The sequence below is a fragment of the Balaenoptera physalus genome (assembly GCF_965194825.1).
Source record: "Balaenoptera physalus genome assembly, chromosome: 9".
NCBI classification, from domain to species: Eukaryota; Metazoa; Chordata; class Mammalia; order Artiodactyla; family Balaenopteridae; genus Balaenoptera; species Balaenoptera physalus.
The window spans coordinates 43,632,160-43,651,286 of NC_138888.1; the positions used below are offsets into that span (position 1 = coordinate 43,632,160).

Sequence of the window (19,127 nt, forward strand, 5' to 3'; positions counted from 1 at the left end):
AAATGGGACCTAATGAAACTTAAAAGCTTTTGCACAGCAAAGGAAACCATAAACAAGACCAAAAGACAACCATCAGAATGGGAGAAAATATTTGCAAATGAAGCAACTGACAAAGGATTCATCTCCAAGATTTACAAGCAGCTCATGCAGCTCAATAACAAAAAAACGAACAACCCAATCCAAAAATGGGCAGAAGACCTAAATAGACATTTCTCCAAAGAAGATATACAGATGGCCTACAGACACATGAAAGAATGCTCAACATCATTAATCATTAGAGAAATGCAAATCAAAACTACAATGAGATATCATCTCACACCGGTCAGAATGGCCATCATCAAAAAATCTAGAAACAATAAATGCTGGAGAGGGTGTGGAGGAAAGGGAACACTCTTGCACTGTTGGTGGGAATGTAAATTGATACAGCCACTATGGAGAACAGTATGGAGGTTCCTTAAAAAACTACAAATAGAACTACCATACGACCCAGCAATCCCACTACTGGGCATATACCCTGAGAAAACCATAGGTCAAAAAGAGTCATGTACCAAAATGTTCATTGCAGCTCTATCTACAATAGCCAGGACATGGAAGCAACCTAAATGTCCATCAACAGATGAATGGATAAAGAAGATGTGGCACATATATACAATGGAATATTACTCAGCCATAAAAAGAAATGAAATGGAGGTATTTGTAATGAGGTGGATGGAGTTAGAGTCTGTCATACAGAGTGAAGTAAGTCAGAAAGAGAAAAACAAATACAGTATGCTAACACATATATACGGAATCTAAGGAAAAAAAAAAAAAAGGCCATGAAGAACCTAGTGGCAAGACGGGAATAAAGACACAGACCTACTAGAGAATGGACTTGAGGATATGGGGAGGGGGTGGGGTGAGATGTGACAGGGTAAGAGAGTGTCATGGACATATATACACTACCAAATGTAAAATAGATAACTAGTGGGAAGGAGCCACATAGCACAGGGAGATCAGCTCGGTGCTTTGTGACCACCTAGAGGGGCGGGATGGGGAGGGTGGGAGGGAGGGAGATGCAAGAGGGAAGAGAAATGGGAACATATTGTATATGTATAACTGATTCACTTTGTTATAAAGCAGAAGCTAACACACCATTGTAAGGCAATTATACTTCAATAAAGATGTTTAAAAAAAAAAAAAAAAGAAAATGTTATCACAAAAGTGATATTCTAGGGACCTCCTAAATTTGCTTCAAGTATGGTCTAAATGCTTGTGTCCCAACCAAATTCATATGTTAAAATCCTAATGCCCAATGTGACAGTATTAGGAGGTGGGGCCTTTGGGAGGTACTTAGTTTCACAAGGGCAGAGCCCTCATGAATGGGATTAGTGCCTTTATAAAGGAGGCCCCAGTGAGCTTGCTTGCCCCTTCCAGCATGTGCAGACACAGGGAGATGGCTATGAACCAGGAAGGGTGCTCTCACCATCCACTACACCGTATCTGCCAGCACCATGATCTTGAACTTCCCAGCCTCCAGACTGTAAGAAATAAATGTCTATTGTTCATAAGTTACCCAGTCTGTGATATTTTGTTATAGCAGCCTGGAGAGACTAAGACAGGTAGTAAAGAAAATGTTATCACAAAAATGATATCTCCTAAATTTGCTCAAAGAAACTCACAAATTCCCTTTTTTCCAAGAAAGTTCCACTACTGTATAGCACAGGGAACTATACTCAATATTTTGTAATAACCAATAAGGGAAAAGAATCTGAAAAAAATAAATATATGTATAACTTTGCTGTACACCTGAAACTAACACAACATTGTAAATCAACTATACTTCAATTTTTTTAAAAAGTGTAAAGAAAAAGAAAGTTCTAGAATTAAAAGACTGTCCAATACAGGGTAAAAATCTTATTCTCATGCAATTTGCACATTCCTCTTTCTCTTCTCTTCTTTACCACTCTTAACAGCAACTTCTGGTTAACTCATATAATTTATTTTGATTTGTAAAATGAAGTTTATAAGAAAGCAGAATAATTTCTAAAGGCTTTTGAAATACCACAGTATAAATTATACAATTAAGAGTATAACATACTGTTTCTAGAATACGTTGCTTGAAAAGCAATAGGAAGCTCTATGAACTTTCAAAAGACAAAATTAGGGCTTCCCTGGTGGCGCAGTGGTTGAGAATCTGCCTGCCAATGCAGGGGACACGGGTTCGAGCCCTGGTCTGGGAAGATCCCACATGCCACGGAGCAACTAGGCCCGTGAGCCACAACTACTGAGCCTGTGTGTCTGGAGCCTGTGCTCCACAACAAGAGAGGCCGCCGCGATAGTGAGAGGCCCGCGCACCGCGATGAAGAGTGGCCCCCACTTGCCGCAACTAGAGAAAGCCCTCGCACAGAAACGAAGACCCAACACAGCCAAAAATAAATAATAAATAAATTTTTTTAAAAAAGACAAAATTAGATTTGGAGCTTAAAAAAAAAAGACCTTCCTAAGAATACTCAAGTTGAAGTTTAGTTTGTAAACTGTCATCTTGAAAGTCAAGTGTGCAAGACAGGATAATTTCTCTAAAAATAGGGGTTAGCAAGCCAATTTTGAAGAGAGGTATTCTTCATCAACTTCTCCCAAAATAGAACAGTATAGAAAGAGTCAATGGAACAACAATGACAACATCAGGTTAAGGGAAGAAAAAGATTACTCCAAGTCAATGTGAGTACAACTAGTCACACCAGCCAAAGCCAACATAGGGACCAAACTGCTAAAAGATGCAGAAGATCGTGAACCCAACTCAGCCTTCCTTTCCTGATAAAGGGATCAAATTTCTCTTCTGTCCTGTCCAGGTGCCACGTTCTGAAGATGTGATCAAATGAGAGAAATGCTGTGTGTTTACATGCCCCAGATCTCAGTTGTTGCCTATTATTAAATTATAATGAAATCCAAATAAAAAGGATCATCTCTCTCTTTAGAAACACTCATCATATACAATTACTTACATGAGTTAATACCTGCAAATTATTTAGAATGGTACCTAGGATACAAAGTGTTAAGTACTCATTAAATAAATAAATACATTAAAACAAACAAACAAACAAATAAATAATGCCTGTTTTCCTTTTAGACAATGTTCCATGGGGTTAGGGACTTTTTTATATCCGTCACTATCTCAAACACCTTGTACGTGTGACAGCTTTCCAAATATTGTTTGAATCAAAATGAAGTTAAATGTTCTTCTATTTGCAACAGCTGGTTTTTAAAAACCAAACATTATTATAAAGATACATAAAATATTTAATCCTGTCATTACAAAATAGCATGAAGAAGTAAGCAAGAAAAGTGTGGAAAAGCAAGAAAGGAAAAGAAAATCATTAGTGTGGTGGATATATGGATTTTTTGATCTTTAAGAGTGCTCAAAAGCATGGAAGATAGGCAATTAATACTAAATCCATTTTTGTATAATAAAGTAGAATGATAAGCATTTTTGCAAAATTAAAGTGAGTCAGATTACTGTGCTTGACTTATGCAACTGATTCTCAGTTTGTTTTAAATGAGTTTCAAATTCATTTGTTCTTTGCACAGGTAAGTGAGATACTTACTTTGCAAACTTAAGAACAAAGATGAAATAACTAGTAACTTGTTGCTATTAATAAATCAGAATATTTTTCTAAACATATTTCTTTCTTCCAAGAAGAAATAACAACATATATACTCTTCTCCAAGTCATGATGACGATACCATACCAATCTCTCCTTAAACTTCTATTTGCATTCCAATGAGTTCTAACAAAAACAGTGAGGAAAAGTCTAAATTGATAATCAGTGAGAACTTGTTTGAAATTTTTTTAGTTGAAATATATTTGACATATAACACTATAATGTAAGGTATACAACATGTTAATTTGATACATTTATATATTTAATATGATTGTCATTGTAGGGATAATTAGCACCTCTATCACATTACATAATTATCATTTCTTCTTAGGGGTTGGAATAATTAAGTTCTAGTCTCTTGTTTGATGATTATAATACAATATTGTTGTCTATATTCACTATACTGTGCATTAAATCTCTAGGGCTTATTTGTTACTCGTTGCAAGTTTGTACCCTTAAACAACATGTGTCCTATTCTCCCACCCTCCATCCCCTCGTGACCACCATTTCATTCTTTGTTTTTACCAACTTGTCTTCTTTAGATTCCATATGTAAGTGGAGATCATACAGTACTTGTCTTTCTCTGCCTGGCTTATCTCACTTAGCATAATGTGCTCAAGGTCCATCCATGTTGTTGCAAATGACAGGATGCTCTTCTTTCTCGTGGTTGAATAACTGGAATTTTTTTTTAAGATTTTTATGGAACAGTTGAAAGGAAATGTTGCAAAATTATAAATATTTTACACAAATAGATAAGAGTGTATGCCATTACACTAAGTTGTTGTACAATACATACAATTTCCTAGATCAAAACCACATAAATATAGTAAAACTCTAATTTGGTTGCATCCTCCCAAAGTCATGGTAGGCATGGTAGGTAAACATTTCTGGAAGAAGTTCAAAGAAAGAAAATGGAAACACACACACACTTTAATCACCGTTACCCCACAGGCACCATCCCTCTCACATTTTCATTGATGTGCTGCAAAAACGTAACTAAACCCTAGCAGGGACAGGGTATGCCCTGTGTATACAAATGCCATCCTTAAAAGTTATTTGACAGGTTCATCAGGGCACAGCCATCACAACAGCAGGAGGCAGCTGTAGCCCAGGGTGGGGAACTGAAGCTGAGGGTTGGCTGCGGTATCACCTTTGACAAAACACCCAAATTATTGCCTGTCTGAAGGTCTGACAGATAAAGATTCCTTTTCACAGACTAGAAGTTAATAACCGCATTCCTAGAATTAAAAGGGAAAAAGAGATGAAAATAGAAAAATGTGACTGGCAGTGAGAGGGAAAAATAATTAATGGGAAACCATGAAAGGAGTCTGTCCTAAGCAATGCTCTCAGTTTTCAGCAGACCCCCTGGAGGAGGATATCTTTTCTTATGAAAGCCTTTCACCACGCACACCTGCCCCAAAGATATATTTACTGTTAGTACTCTCTGTCCCAATTTTTTAAAAGGATCTACACCTGTATTTGAACATGCACAATGCCATTGGAAACCCAAATAAGAGCTCAGAGGTGACTTCTAGCTTTGACCGTGGTTATATTTGCCATCCTGTGCAGTGTTCCTAGATTGGTAAACCTGTTTCAATTCACAGTCAGACGGAACCCCAAACCTTCTTGAGTGGTTCTTAAGACCTCTAACCTAAAAGTAAGACTCACAGTCTGCATAGATGTTTGCTTCACAACTGGCAGTGCTATGTTTCATAGAACTTGGACTTGCTGTCTAACAATGACCTTCCTCCTCACCTCTATCCTTGTCTGGGAAGCAGGTTCCATCTTTGTAGTCTCAAATTCCCACCAGATTGGGAGACAGCAGAAAGGCAGTTCATCAGGTAGGCAGAAAAATCAAAAAAATAAATCCTCTACCTTTTGTGGAATGCAGTGAGTCACCCTGGATTGTGGGAAAAGCCATCAATGATACCAAGTGGAATAGCATGTGGCATTTGGCACCAGACATGAGACCAAGAGCTAGCAGACAATGGACTGATTCCTTGGACAAAAGGAATAAAGGGCCAGGAACCCTAGGCGCTGCCTGCTTTGAGCACAGTAGGCCAGTTCCTCTCAACACATCCCCTGTTCCATGAGCAGCTGAGAAGGGAAACCCTTTATCTTCCCACATGTGAATAAAAGCAAACTGTCCTACAAGGAAGAATGAACTGCCTGCCTGGAGCCAGTCCTCTGGATTCTCTGGCAATCTGACAATCTGTGCAGCAATTTATCCTCCTGCTGCATTCTCCATGGCCTGTCTGCCTAAGTCTCCAGACATTACAAGGTAATATTTTGTTTAGTAACTGTTCCAAGTCATTACAGATGGGTCTATGCTTTTGATGTTGAAACTGATGACACTAAGTTATTGTTTCATCTGTGAAAAAGATGTGTTTAAAAAATGGTATGCATGCTGTTAAAAGAAATCAAAGAGACCCATCCCTCTCCATAACCAGTGGTGAAAAACAGAAAGCAAATAAAAAACTAAGTCTTGAGAGATCTGTCATAAATCAAATTGAACAACAATAAAAAAACTCCTAAAAACCTTCATTAGCCTTACCAGCACCATCTTAAGCACACATTTAATTTCTCATGACAGATAAGAACGTGCCAATGAGACGAAGTGATGCTCCCTGGGAGAGCCACTGGCAGAGCCAACCACTCGGCACACCATCAGCCAGCTGCCGGGAAAGTGGTACCTGGCACGGCCCAGATCTGGGTGCAGAGGCGTGCTGATAAAACAGTCTCCAGAAATGTTGAAGCTGCAAACGCCACTGGACTTGTGTCCATTTTCCTTCTGTTTCTTTATTTTTTTTTCCTATGCAGTCAAATGGCAGGGTTTGTCCTTGCTTGCTAATTGCAATAGGTCACTGTACAAAATTACAGAATTTTCAGGGCCATTTTCTTTGAAAAGGAAGGAAATTAGCATAAAAAAGGGATATTCCTGGACTGTGTCATTAAAACCATAGTCACGTAAGAATGTAAGTGGTATCCCTGGAGAGTTTTGGTCTCTGGTTCCCAGACAAAAATCAGTGACAGATGATAAATGAACCAGGCGGATTCCTAGACAAAGGTGCGGCTTTACTTGGGGCTAGGGACTCAGGTCAAGAAGCGCTTTCACACCAGAACCTACCTAGGCCATTACTTCTCTCCCAACAAAAGATGGCAATTTGCTGAAATGAATCACAGTGCATCTCTGGGAAAGTGTTTGAGGAAAAGGAGGAGGTGGAGGAGGTGGAGGAGAAGGCCAATACTTTTTCTCCTTGAGGATTACGGTTACGTTAATGAGACATCTAGCATGGAACCTTCTGGCTGATATAACCTTTTTTATAAGTTTACGATTCTTTCTGTATTCTACCTTGGCATAAAAGGCAAAACAAAGCAAAACAAACAAAAATCAGTCCTTCTCAAGCATTTCCACCAAAGTAGCCTCAGTCATAGAGGAGAACGCACCTCTGGGGTGCTTGAGGCTCAAAACAACTTTCCATAAGCTCCTTCAAAGGCTTTTGTTTTATCATTAAAAGTCCTAAGAATTTTGCATTCTCCATAATATGGCTGTGAGACATAAACCATATATAAAATAGAGGCTGCCAATCTTGCATTTTTTTCTATTTGGAATTTTTTAAAAAAATGAACAGGCAAGGCATAATGATTAGATCTTACTGCAATATGCCAGATATTGCATATTGCAATTAGTATCATTCTAAACCATTATCACAGAAATCTTGTTGCAATTATGAGTCAAAACACTTAGTATTATTTCCTACTTTTCTCATTTCTCTTGTTTCTGGTGTAATATAAATATTAACGGTTGACTTCATATCGTTGTACTTCTAAGTCACTGACAATGGTTAAAAAAATACTGGGGGTGGAGGTGGAAGTACAGGAAGTGTAAGAGAACAATTCTGGAACTTCCTGGCTTTTCTACAGTGCAAATCATTTAGCACAACACAGCTAATTTAACTGACTACAATTAGGTTCACTGACCATGATGTCTCCCTTAATTTTTTGACTAAGATGCATTTTTTTAAACCTTGAATTCATACTAGCACTCTGCGTGTGAGTGATTTCTCCGAACTCCATTTGGTTCTCAGACCCCTAGGGGAAGGCCTGCAGAGGTCTCCATTTCTTGTTCATCATTCAGCAAATAACGAACAAGAACTACAGTTCACTTCTTCTGCACAAGCCACAGGATCAGATGGCTTTTGTCACCCTGAATGGGAATGGCACAGTGCTTAAAAGTGGGGTCCCTGGAGTCAAATGCCCAGACTTGAATCCCAGATCTAGTTAAGTGATTGTAAGCAAGGTACTTGACCTCTTTGAGCTTCAGTTTCCTTATGTGTGGAGGCTAATAAAAGGCCCCCTCTTACAGGGCCATTACGAGGGTTAAGTGAGTAACTCTGGAGCACCAAAGCACAGTGTACAGCACAGATGAACGCTCCACTGCAGGCACCTTCTTTACTGTTTCAAGGTCTTTTCTATATGATAAGTAGAGTCCGAAAATTTTAGGTAAACCAAGTCTTTCTTTAAATGAGGAGGGGATATTTATTGATAGAGGAATCTTACTGTAAATCTTCCTACACTGTGAAAAAAGACACTCAAATTTATAAGCTTATAGATTTTTAAATATATAAAGTTTGCCAAGATCAAGCTACATGCAGCCAGACTCATTAAACATTGATTGAGCATCTGCCAGTGTAAGACTACGCTAAGCAACAGAGGATAAGCGAAGGATGAATAAAATGCAATTCCTTCCTCAGGAAACCCCCTGTCTGGTAGAGAAGCTAAAATAATGATCTCAACCTGAGACTGGTGTTCCACTGAAGGCTTAGAAAAACAACGTGAGTCCAGACGAGGGAAAGACTGGAGCTGCTGGACATCAGAGGAGGTTCTAGGGTAAGTGGCATTGGATTTGCTTTGTCTTTGGTGTGTGTGTGTGTGTGTGTGTGTGTGTGTTAGAAGGGGCAGAAAAGCATGGGAAGAAATAGAGGAAGAAATAACACATGGAAGAAATAACATCATCAAATGTACCGAACATGAAACTGTGTGATGTGTTTAGGAAAAGGCATAGAGATGCGGAGACTCAGAGATGTGGCTGGAGGACTTCCCTGGTGGCGCAGTGGTTAAGAACCCGCCTGCCAATGCAGGGGACACGGGTTCGAGCCCTGGTCCAGGAAGACCCCACATGCCACAGAGCAACTAAGTCCGTGTACCACAACTACTGAGCCTGTGCTCTAGAGCCCGCGAGCCACCACTACTGAGCCTGCGCGCCTAGAGCCTGTGCTCCACAACAAGAGAAGCCACCGCAATGAGAAGTCCGCGCACCGCAACGAAGAGTAGCCCCCGCTTGTCGCAACTAGAGAAAGCCCGCGCGCAGCAACGAAGACCCAACGCAGCCAAAAATTAATTAATTAATTAATTAATTAAAAAAAAAAGATGTGGCTGGAAATGTGGGTGGGGAAGAGAGTGAGGGAGCGAGCCTTGAACCATGCTAACAAGTGTCTATGGACAGTGGGACACAATTAACAATTTTTGAAATAAGGAAAGAAAGAAATTATTACAACAATATTTAACAAGATAATCTTAGATGGCCCGGAGGGAAAGGAGACTGGTGAAAGGAGAGAGGGGAAAATCGGGAAGCTCTTTCTATAAGAAATAGATACAAAGATGTGGACCGGTGGTGGCAGTGAAAATAAAAAGCCAAACTGAATGCACTACGGGCTTAGGGAACATGGGCTCTCGGCTCATCTCATGAAGCTGGATGGAGAAAATCTGTCCACGAAGCTCTTTCTGGCTCAGGGAACCCCTGCCACAGGCTCAGACTGATTTGGGTAACTTAGGTCACCAGGAACGCACCAGGAGGGGTAGAGTGGGGGGTGCTGCCGCAGCTCAGCCTCTGCTGGGTGGAAGGAGCGTGCTCAGGGAATTGAGAGGGACCGATGTGTTCTCTGCTCTTAGACATCTTAGACAAAGAATCAACTGTGTGCAAGGCCACTGGGGAGGAAGAGGGGGTGGGAAGCGGGGAAGGGCAAGAGGAGGAAGGGGAGTAGGGAGGGAGTGATGATGGTGGTTAATGAATGCTTATTATGTGCCAGACATCATTCTTGTAAGTTATGTATACATGTGCCTCAATCACCCATATGTGGCGGATACTATCATTTTGCCCAGTTTAAAGATGGGGATACAGAGATACAGAAAGTTAAGTAATTTGCTCAAGGTCATGTAATTAAAAAATGAGTAGTAAGGCAGGAATTTGGAGCCAGGCAGTTTAATTCCAGAGTCTGCACTCTTAAGCCCAAGTGAAAACTCTGCCCAGAAACAGAAGTGCTCATCTCAATCCATGCTGATCCACAGTGACCTAGGCGGGGAAGTCTCTGAAACTACATCAGAACAAGGTCCTCTGAGATCCCGAGGAACCAGTATCTGGCTCCCACCAAGATTCCTCCAGCAGGTCCCTCAGGGGGTCTAGGAATAGCCCTAAACTCTGCCCACTAGGGGAAGATCAACTTTCATGGAAAACTGGGACCTAGTCAATCTTCTTGAAATATCAGGAAACAGAAATGACAGTTTCTCTGGGATCCCCACAAGCAGTCGTGACAGAAACAAACCTCTGGGTGAATTCTCTGCGGTAAGACTGGAAATGGAACTTAACCAGTAAAGGTTAGAGGGTCCCTAACAAGTTTTAAAGTTGAGAATAATGACCTTCAGTATGAATTCGTAGCCTTCCCTCTTCAGTGTCATAAATAAAACAATGTGAGACGTTTCATGTTTTAAATGTAGGTATACCGGTATGACACAATGCCTGAATCAGCACCTACTCTTCCCCCAAGTTCAAGATATTTTAATATTTTATATAACTAACCTCTTATTATTTTACATCACAAATATAAAAGGGAGGAGATTGAGAATCAGTACCAAAGCAGCAATCTGAACTGTACTACACAACAGCTAAGTGCTTCACGATCCTGATTGGATTCTAGACCAGAAAAGGGACATTAGTGTTTCTTTTGAAGGGAGGCTCTGTTACTTTGGTCTCTTAAACAAAAATGCAGAATACCCTTAGTTATAGTGAAAACAATCTCTACTAATCAAAGTATGATACTTCTTAAACATTTTTTTTGGCCAGGATATTAGTACACATGATCTTAAAAGTCAGTGTATATGTTTACAGCCAAAAACTTTTATATGTTTAAAAGTATCTTTAAAATCTTATTTTGTTCTCAAACAACATATATTCTAAAGTGAGGTTGATCTAGTTTATCAACTTTGCTGCATCCTGGCTGTTTCAAGAGTATTTTAAAAGGGAGAGTCAGTGTCTTAACTCAGCCATAGATATGTAAGTACATTCTTTTAACTGATGTTTGAATCTGAAATATCAGCCCTCATTATAATATATGACAAACAGAAGAATAATAACCCCATCTTATTTGTATCAGGTCTCTTAACAATCAATGAGATCAGGTGCATATTTTGCTTGATCACTGTGAAAGCTGGTGTGGGTCACACTTGTTTATAGTATTATACGTTTTGCTACCATGAATGAAAGCACCCAAAGTATATGAACCAAACATTTAAAACAAAATCGGCATGGGGGGGTGAACCATTACAAATGAACTGCATAAGGATTAAAACTATATAACTTCAGCATATTCACAATGGTTAATGCAATCACATTCCACCTATGTCCACTCTTGGCAGAGCTTATAAACAGGGATGCCAGAAAACATTATTCTTTTTCCAAACATTAACTCCACATTTAAAAGTCCGATAGTGTTGAGTCTTAAAATCTCTTGGCAACGGGTTTTAGCAATTAATTGAAAAAAACTGAGCTGGATAAACCAAAACTATTCAGCTGTTTCAGCCATACATGTAACCTTTAGAGCCCTGTATACTGGAGTTGCAGGAGGTATTCTAGAACATATGTTCCCCCCGGGGGGAACTGCAGTGGGCACTTCCCTCGACTGCCGGCCCAAGCAACAGCGTTTTGGATCCCTGAGACCCTCCCTCCACAGTCCTGTGGCCACACTGGCTGCAGAGGGGCCTTCCCCACTACAGGGAGCTGGGTGACAGTCCCAAAGGAAGGCCCACTCCCTGAGCTCGCACAGGCCAACAAAGCACTCCTCCTCCTCTTCCTTCTCTTTCTCCTCTGTAGATGCTACACTCCTCCAGGAAGTTCAAACTGACCAGGGGACTATTTTAACTAAATTAAAATATAGGTCTAAAGTTAGTGTTCTTGGTCAAAGAAAATCTACTTTTTTAAGAAACGTATGTTTATTAAAGAAAAAAATAGAGACTAGAGAGAAAATATAACAATACCCAGAGTTGAACCTTTTAAAGTCCTCCTTCTAACATTTTGCTACGATTATGTTCTGTCTTACTTTATTCAGAGGCTTTTTTCTATTATTAGGACATTACTGTGTATTCATATTTTACCTAACACTATATCCTAAGCAGCTTTCTATGTTAACAGTCTTTTCAACAAGTAGTTGCTTAATATTGCAGGTATTACATGTTTTACTGAACTGGTTCCTCGCCATTGAATCTGCCAATTCACTTTTAAAACCATTTATTCACGGAGTATCTACTACGTTCAAGTCACTGGATTAAATATTGTAAGTATACATATATGAATAAGTGGCTCCTCCCAGAATGCTCTTCAAAACTACAAAAGACACAAATATATACATGCAACATACACACATATGCATGTGTACACCTGCTATACCTGGCCCTAAGCCACTTAATTTTTTTTTTTTTAAGGGCACATTAATTTTACTCAGGGTGAGATAGAACTTTTTCAGCCTATATGTAATAAAGATTTTCCTAACAAAGAAAATCTGTAGTTCTGACTGCAAGAAAATTTAGAATGTAATTCTTTTTAAATATGCTTATAGGATTGAAATATTCTAATTTCCTTTCCATGTATCCCTTTTATTGCTAATTTCTGTTATTCTTGTCTGCTGGATTTTTGCCTTAACATGACTGATGAGGGAATCTTTTACATAGCCTCAAAAGAAAGAAGTTCTGAGCATCGTTAAATATTTTATCTTAAGAACATCCCCAACCCAAAGTATTAACTACACCTGTGTTTCAGGCAAAATTGCTGTATGATGTAATACTGGGCTGGTCCACCTGGGAAGGGTGATAACGCACTGAGTTTTTCTTTGGGTGTTGGTACTGGGAGAGGAACAGACATCTGGAAACATGTTTTGGAGCCACAAAGACATAGATATAAATTTTCCCTTCAGCCCTTAACTAGCTTTGTGATCTTCAGCACGTTCCTAAAATAAAATAAAATAAAATACTCACCGTGCCTCAGTTTCCCTGTTTGTAAAAAGGAGTTAATAATATTTACCTTGCAGGGTGGATGTAAGGGTTCCAGAAAATCTACGTGAGGCCAAGCATGTGCCTGACATACAATGAGTATGCTTATTTCTATAATGAGTATATACTTCGTTTTTAAAAGACAAACATAACTATGTAGGAAAAAATTTAAAGAGAAAAACGAATTTACTGGGCTTTATTGAAATGAATTGCAATTCATTACTCACTTCCTAGTGAAGAGTCTAAATCTTGAAAATTCAACAAGCTGGAAATGTGGACTAGAGTGCCCTGAGGCCAACCATGATCACCTCCTATAACCCGGCTCCTAAAATGTAGTTAATCCCAGGCTTTTCCTCCTTTTTGTGTATTTGCGAATATACATCAAAGACAATGGAGTAAATGCCTGGGTGTGGGGAAGCCACACCAGTTCTCCAATCCTGTTTCAGGACGATGTGCTCCCCTGTCTGGTTCTCACCTCAGCCCCCGAGCTGAGACCCAAAGCAACAGAGATGATTACGCGGCTGCTCTGTCAGCAGGTGGAATTAACTGCTCAACTTCTGGAAGAGTAGACGCTTCGCCACAGAGACTAGTGTGGAAAAGCCGTTTCTGGCCCTGCGGCACTTTCCCTCGCGTTTTACACAGGAGCTCTGACACTCAACGCCCTCCTCTGAATCTGAAGGAAATTTCCTGGCTAATGAAGGACTCCCTGAAGAGTGGCTCCACAAATTACCACACATTCGATTACCAGAGCTAACAGAACAGTAAGTGTTCCCAGGGGCCTCAAGCATCCCCGGAATTCTCATTTTTCCCATTTGAGTCAAACTGGAGTTAAAAAGTTGCAACTAATTATATGAAATCAACCATCTTTACTCTGTCAGAGTAATTCAACCAACATTAAAATACAGATAATATTCCCAGGGATAAAAAAAAAATAAATCTTAAGTTTTTTCCTCCATGGGGGCTAGATAGGTTTAGATAAAAAAAAATAAATCTTAAGTTTTTTCCTCCATGGGGGCTAGATAGGTTTAGACCTCTGAACTCTCAGGACTGGTCCGGGCTTCCACCCTAGAAGTGAGGAAGCTCTGGATGCAAAGGTAAAGACCGCCTTGAAAGCTGTGTGTTTGAGAGAAATTACCTATAGAACTAGCAGGAGGACAGGGTTTTGCTTAAAACCTGTATCATTTTTGGAGTTGTAACACACAGAGAATTTCAAAAAATCTCTAATCTCAGAAGAATCTGTATGTAAGTTCTGTCTTTGTTTTCTAATCGATAAAACCCAAGTTGTTTCCTTGGGCTAAGGATTGTAGGGTTAGTGCTAATGGTGATTTCAGACACCAGTGTGCTAACAGCACACCCCAAAACCACAAAAAGCTTAATTTCAGAAGGTTACTCTGAAAACTGTCCTTTGCACTTGCCCTTCCCCTACCCAGAAAACTGACCCCAGACATATGTGTACAGTCCCTTCACTCACTCCATTTGGGTCTCTGCTCAAATGTCTTCTTATTGGTGAAGCCTTCCTGACCATCCCATCTGAACACACACACACTCAGAATCAGACTTGGTATCACCTTAGGATGACTCCTTTTTCTTATTCCTTATTTTTCTTTCTCACTGCCTCTCATATTATAGATGTACTTGTTTGTTTTCCGCCTGCCCCTCTACCAGTGTAAGCACAATGAAAGGAGGAACTTTGTTTTTTCACTGCTGAATCCCACCCAGTCCTCCACAGAGCACTTGAACACATGACCACTGTTCAATAAATATTTGTCACACGAATGAATGCACTGTAGGTGTTTTAGCCAAATGCTATATATCTCCAGTTGTCTTCCCGACAAGATATAAGCTCTAACTAAGCTCCTGAGACCCACGCAAGGCTACTATCTCCTCAGATGTCTTTGCGCAGCTTAGGAAACAAGTGTATCCGTGTGAGCTACCCTGAGAGTCTACAAAGAGCAAGTTCCTCTTCTGATCTTCCCAGGCGGTAACACTGATGAACGTGCCACTTGCCTCCTCCCTGCATCTCAAATTGTCCCATGCTCAGTGAAACCTAGATCTCTTTTCTTACCATATTGATCTGAAGAGCTAGTGAACAGAAGGTAGTCAGAAGCACAGGTCTGGGATTCAATATCCAAATCGCCCAACCTCAGAATCAATCTCTTCCCCTTCGGTACTGTGATTGTCTTTTCACAAACAGTGTGATTGGGGTAAGTCCCTGGATAATTCTTAGATGTCATGGTGCCACTGTCCTTGTACGTCACTATGTGCCCACAGCCATCACCTGTTAAAGAAAAAAGAATACAAAAAGTAAGTGAAATTAATTTTTACTGAAGACAGAAAACGTCCAGTATAATCTTCATCTTAGGTATTCTACTCCTTCTATGGAGAGAGAGGGAAAAGCTTAAAAAAAAAAAAAAAAAAGGATTGGATTATTAAACAGTATTTATTATTCCAGGTTATTTCATCTCTTGTTTCTCAGTTTAATCTTCCGAACATTGTTGATCAAAATGTTTCATGTATTAGCACGGTAAGCCCTTTGCAAATACATCATTTAGTCAAATTACTTTTTCTAATCATCTATCCATCTACCCATCGACACTTGCACAGCGGGCCCTTGGCATTCTCAGATTTGCCATTTGTGGTTTTGTCTACTAGCAAGTCAATGCCATGAAATAATTTGCAACCGAGAAAATACTACTACTCATTTCAGGGGTTACTGTCCTGATTAAATGGGATCATGTATGCAAAATGCTCCTGGTAGAATCTGAGGCTTATGCTGAGAGGACTTTGTTTAAGAGGCTGTCATTCAACTGGGGACTAACAAGCATCTGACATCCACATCTCAGTTAGCAACAGTCACAGATTTGGAAGTTCCTGATAGACTCAAGATGTATCATGAGTATCAAGGATCTACTGTATTGAGTGCTTGCCACCTGCCAGACATGGCATTGTTGGAGACACATAAAAGCAGCAATGGCTGCTCAGGACTCAGAGTGAAATGGGAGAGTTCCACGTTCAGATAACTATAACACTAGGTGCCCCTGCCATAGCAGAAGCTTAAACAAAGGGCCAAAGAGCGCAAGAGAGAATCTATTTCAGTGAATTCTCACTACTTCACTAAAACAAGGAATTCTCTTAAGACTTTCTGAACAGGGAAGTTAATCAACTGACCAACAAGTTGTTCCAGTATATTAAAGTGACCAGGTTAATCACCCAAACATCTAACAGCATGCACAACTGGGTGGGCTGCAAGGTTAGGAGCAAACACTGCATGCAAAGTACGAAGTACAAAATGTCTGTGGTTACTACGGCTTCAAAGAAACAAAGCCAGAATTTTTGCCCTTCACCGGAGGGAGAGAAAGTAGAAGTCTGTTGGAGAAGGAACTCTCTGAGGTGGTAACAGAAGGTATCCCAAAGCCTCCTATGGACAAGCCCCAACTTGGGCATCGTGGGAATCTGAAGCCCAAGGCAGCCTTCTTCCTTCTCCAGGCTAGTCCCTGCTAGAGGATTCATCTGGGGTCTTCCTTTATTCCACCTCCTTCTTGCCCTGAGGCTTGCAGCCCAAATGACATGGGGGCCTAGTTAAAATAAGGGGTTGGGGAAAACTGCAGAATCTATTCCAAATCAGCAGTCAAGCTCCAGGCAAGGACCCACCCATTATGCAGAAACTCTCACAAGATTCCAAGCAGGGAGGTTGCATTGGGGGAGTTGACCTATAGAAGCAATGAGTTAGTACCAGAGGGAAATGGAGATAGACAGCTAAGATAGAACTACTCTGAAACCTGGAGGTCCAGGCAGAAGTTGTGGAGTTTATACAGTAGGCAATAGGGGCCCACAGAGGTTTTTGGGAAGGGAGATAATGAAAGAGGTATTAGAAAAAGTTTTGATACAGGAACTAGAATGTAGGAGAATCTGCCTCAGAAGAGCAGTAGGAGGGCTAGGAATGGGGTGGCTGGAATGGAAAGGGAAAGAAACACAGGGGGAAGTTCACAAGAAAAAAATCAACAGGCTCAGGTTTCGGTTAATTATAGTGGGAAAGAAAAGAGGAGAAAAAAATAAAAAAACATTGAGATGTTGAGTCCAGAAATGATTGGAACACTGAGGCTAATATGACAGAAAGGGAAGCCCAGAGGGCAAGCAGGTTTGGGGACAAAGGTTGTAAGTTTGGTTCTTAAGTTTGAGGTGATAGCTATATTCCTTGGGCTCTCTGGCAGTAAGTACAAAATTGTTGAGAATTAAACGAAAATTATACTAGAGTAAAGCATACGGTGCAGAAGTACATAGGGGTTTTGATTTAAATTTAGAATTATTTACCTGCTCTTAAAGGCTTTTGTAAAAAAAAAAAAAAAAAATTCAATTGACAATTTCTCTTGGAAACTGGAAGACAGGGCAATCATACCAGCAGGTGTTCTCACAGGGCTGAAGGCTGTGGCTGCCCCTTTAAAGGAGACAAACGCCCTAGCTCCCCACAAGGTCGTGTAACTCGTTTCTAACACTTGCCCACCTTAGAAGGCAGTGACTTTGAGCACCCTGATGAAACAACACTAGGGTAACTAGTGTACAACTATGCATACAAATATACACATAACTAACCCCCTCTAAGCCACCAAGATACCACCGGTGAAACCTTTAAATGTCTCTTTTCTTAGTACTATGAAGTTCTGCTTTTATAAGAGAAAAGAAAGTGAAATCTTTTCCTAGAAAACATCCCTAGACATAAAATGAGGCTCAGTTACAGGTGAATCAGCCCACACATGATTACTGTATTCGAAGTTTTAAGCGACATGTCATGACAAAGGAAAATTCCAGGGTGTCACTTTTATTCAAGCCTGTAATTATGCTTCTTTTCAATGTCTTCTACTCTAACGCCCAAGAGGAAACTCATTTCACCCAGCGACACTGGCAGAATGTGAGCAGGTTTAAGTCTTCAACACTCCCATCCTTACTTTACGTGGGGGATTGTGCCTCAGATGTGGAGAAGCTTCCCTTTTCCATTAACTATCAGAATGAAACTAGGTCTTTGCTCTGCCAAAAAACCTGAAAGGAACGGCTGAGTCCTAATTTATTACAAAGCAAACTGTCATCAGAAGTTGCAATTTCACTCCGGCCTATGGAAGACAATTTATGGAGTCTTCTGTGGCAAGCACTAATATAATAAACTTATTCCCTGGGTACTAATGACATCAGGAATTTTCAACCTACTGTCTTTCCACAGTTTTGATGACTTCAAAGGACTAGATATAGTTAACAATATTATAGTATATAATTGGAAGTTGTTAGGAGAGTAGATCTTAGATGTTCTCACCACAAAAAAGGAGACAGTAATTATGTGAGGTGATAGCAGTGTTAGCAAATGCTACGGTGTTAAATAACTTTGAAATACATAAATGTATAAAACTAATGCATTGTAGACTTAAACTTACACAGCGTCATATGTCAATTATATCTCAATAAAGCTGAGGAAAAAAAAGAACTAGAAATATGCCAAAGAGCAAATGGAAAATGCCTAGGGAGAGAAAATGCCTATGGTATCATATATTGAATAAGGCATATGCATGCAATTGAAAACAACAGAGAAGCACTATTTCCACAACCTCATCCTAACACTTTTGTAGCTTAACTCAGAGCCCAACTCTAATTAAGAAACACTGACAAGGAAGACAACAAGAGTTTATTTAAAAATCTACCAGTTCACGTTCCATATGTAATGTATCAACATCAATATCGTGGTTGTAATATTATACTATAGCTTTGCAAGATACTATCACAGGGGAAACCAGGTAAAGGTACACAACATCTCTCTGTATTATTTCTTGCAACTGCACGTGATCTATGATTATCTCAGAATTAAAAATTTAATTAAAAAATTTTGAAAAAATCTGTCAGTCTGGTTAAGTTTTGCTGGCAGGGGATGAAAATGAAGGGGCTTTTTCTATTTTATACTTTTTATACTATTTGGATTTTGTGATCCTGTATGCTCTTCTACTTAAATTATTTTTAATTAAAGAATTTATACAAGCTTGCATTAAAAAGATCACCATGGAATGACAACAAATAAAGGAGGCCACTTTTATTCTAAAATCTCTGTGTACTATATCCATTAACCAAGTTCTCACATTTGTCTAAAGAGCATAGGGTGTTGAGTCTGGGGAGGTTCATAATATATGCCCCAGT

At 39.8% G+C, this 19,127-nt stretch overlaps 1 protein-coding gene across 3 annotated transcripts in view; it reads right to left on the reverse strand.

The window, feature by feature from the left end:
* DCBLD1 (discoidin, CUB and LCCL domain containing 1) overlaps positions 1 to 19,127 on the reverse strand; it is a 71,654-nt gene that overhangs the window by 36,315 nt on the left and 16,212 nt on the right. For 2 of the 3 annotated variants that reach the window (XM_082475196.1, XM_082475195.1), the window contains exon 2: positions 15,022 to 15,234. In XM_082475196.1, coding sequence (XP_082331322.1) covers positions 15,022 to 15,234 — 213 coding nt within the window. Of the gene's footprint in view, positions 1 to 15,021; positions 15,235 to 19,127 lie in introns of those variants that run through there. The other variant, XM_082475197.1, reaches the window with a different exon arrangement.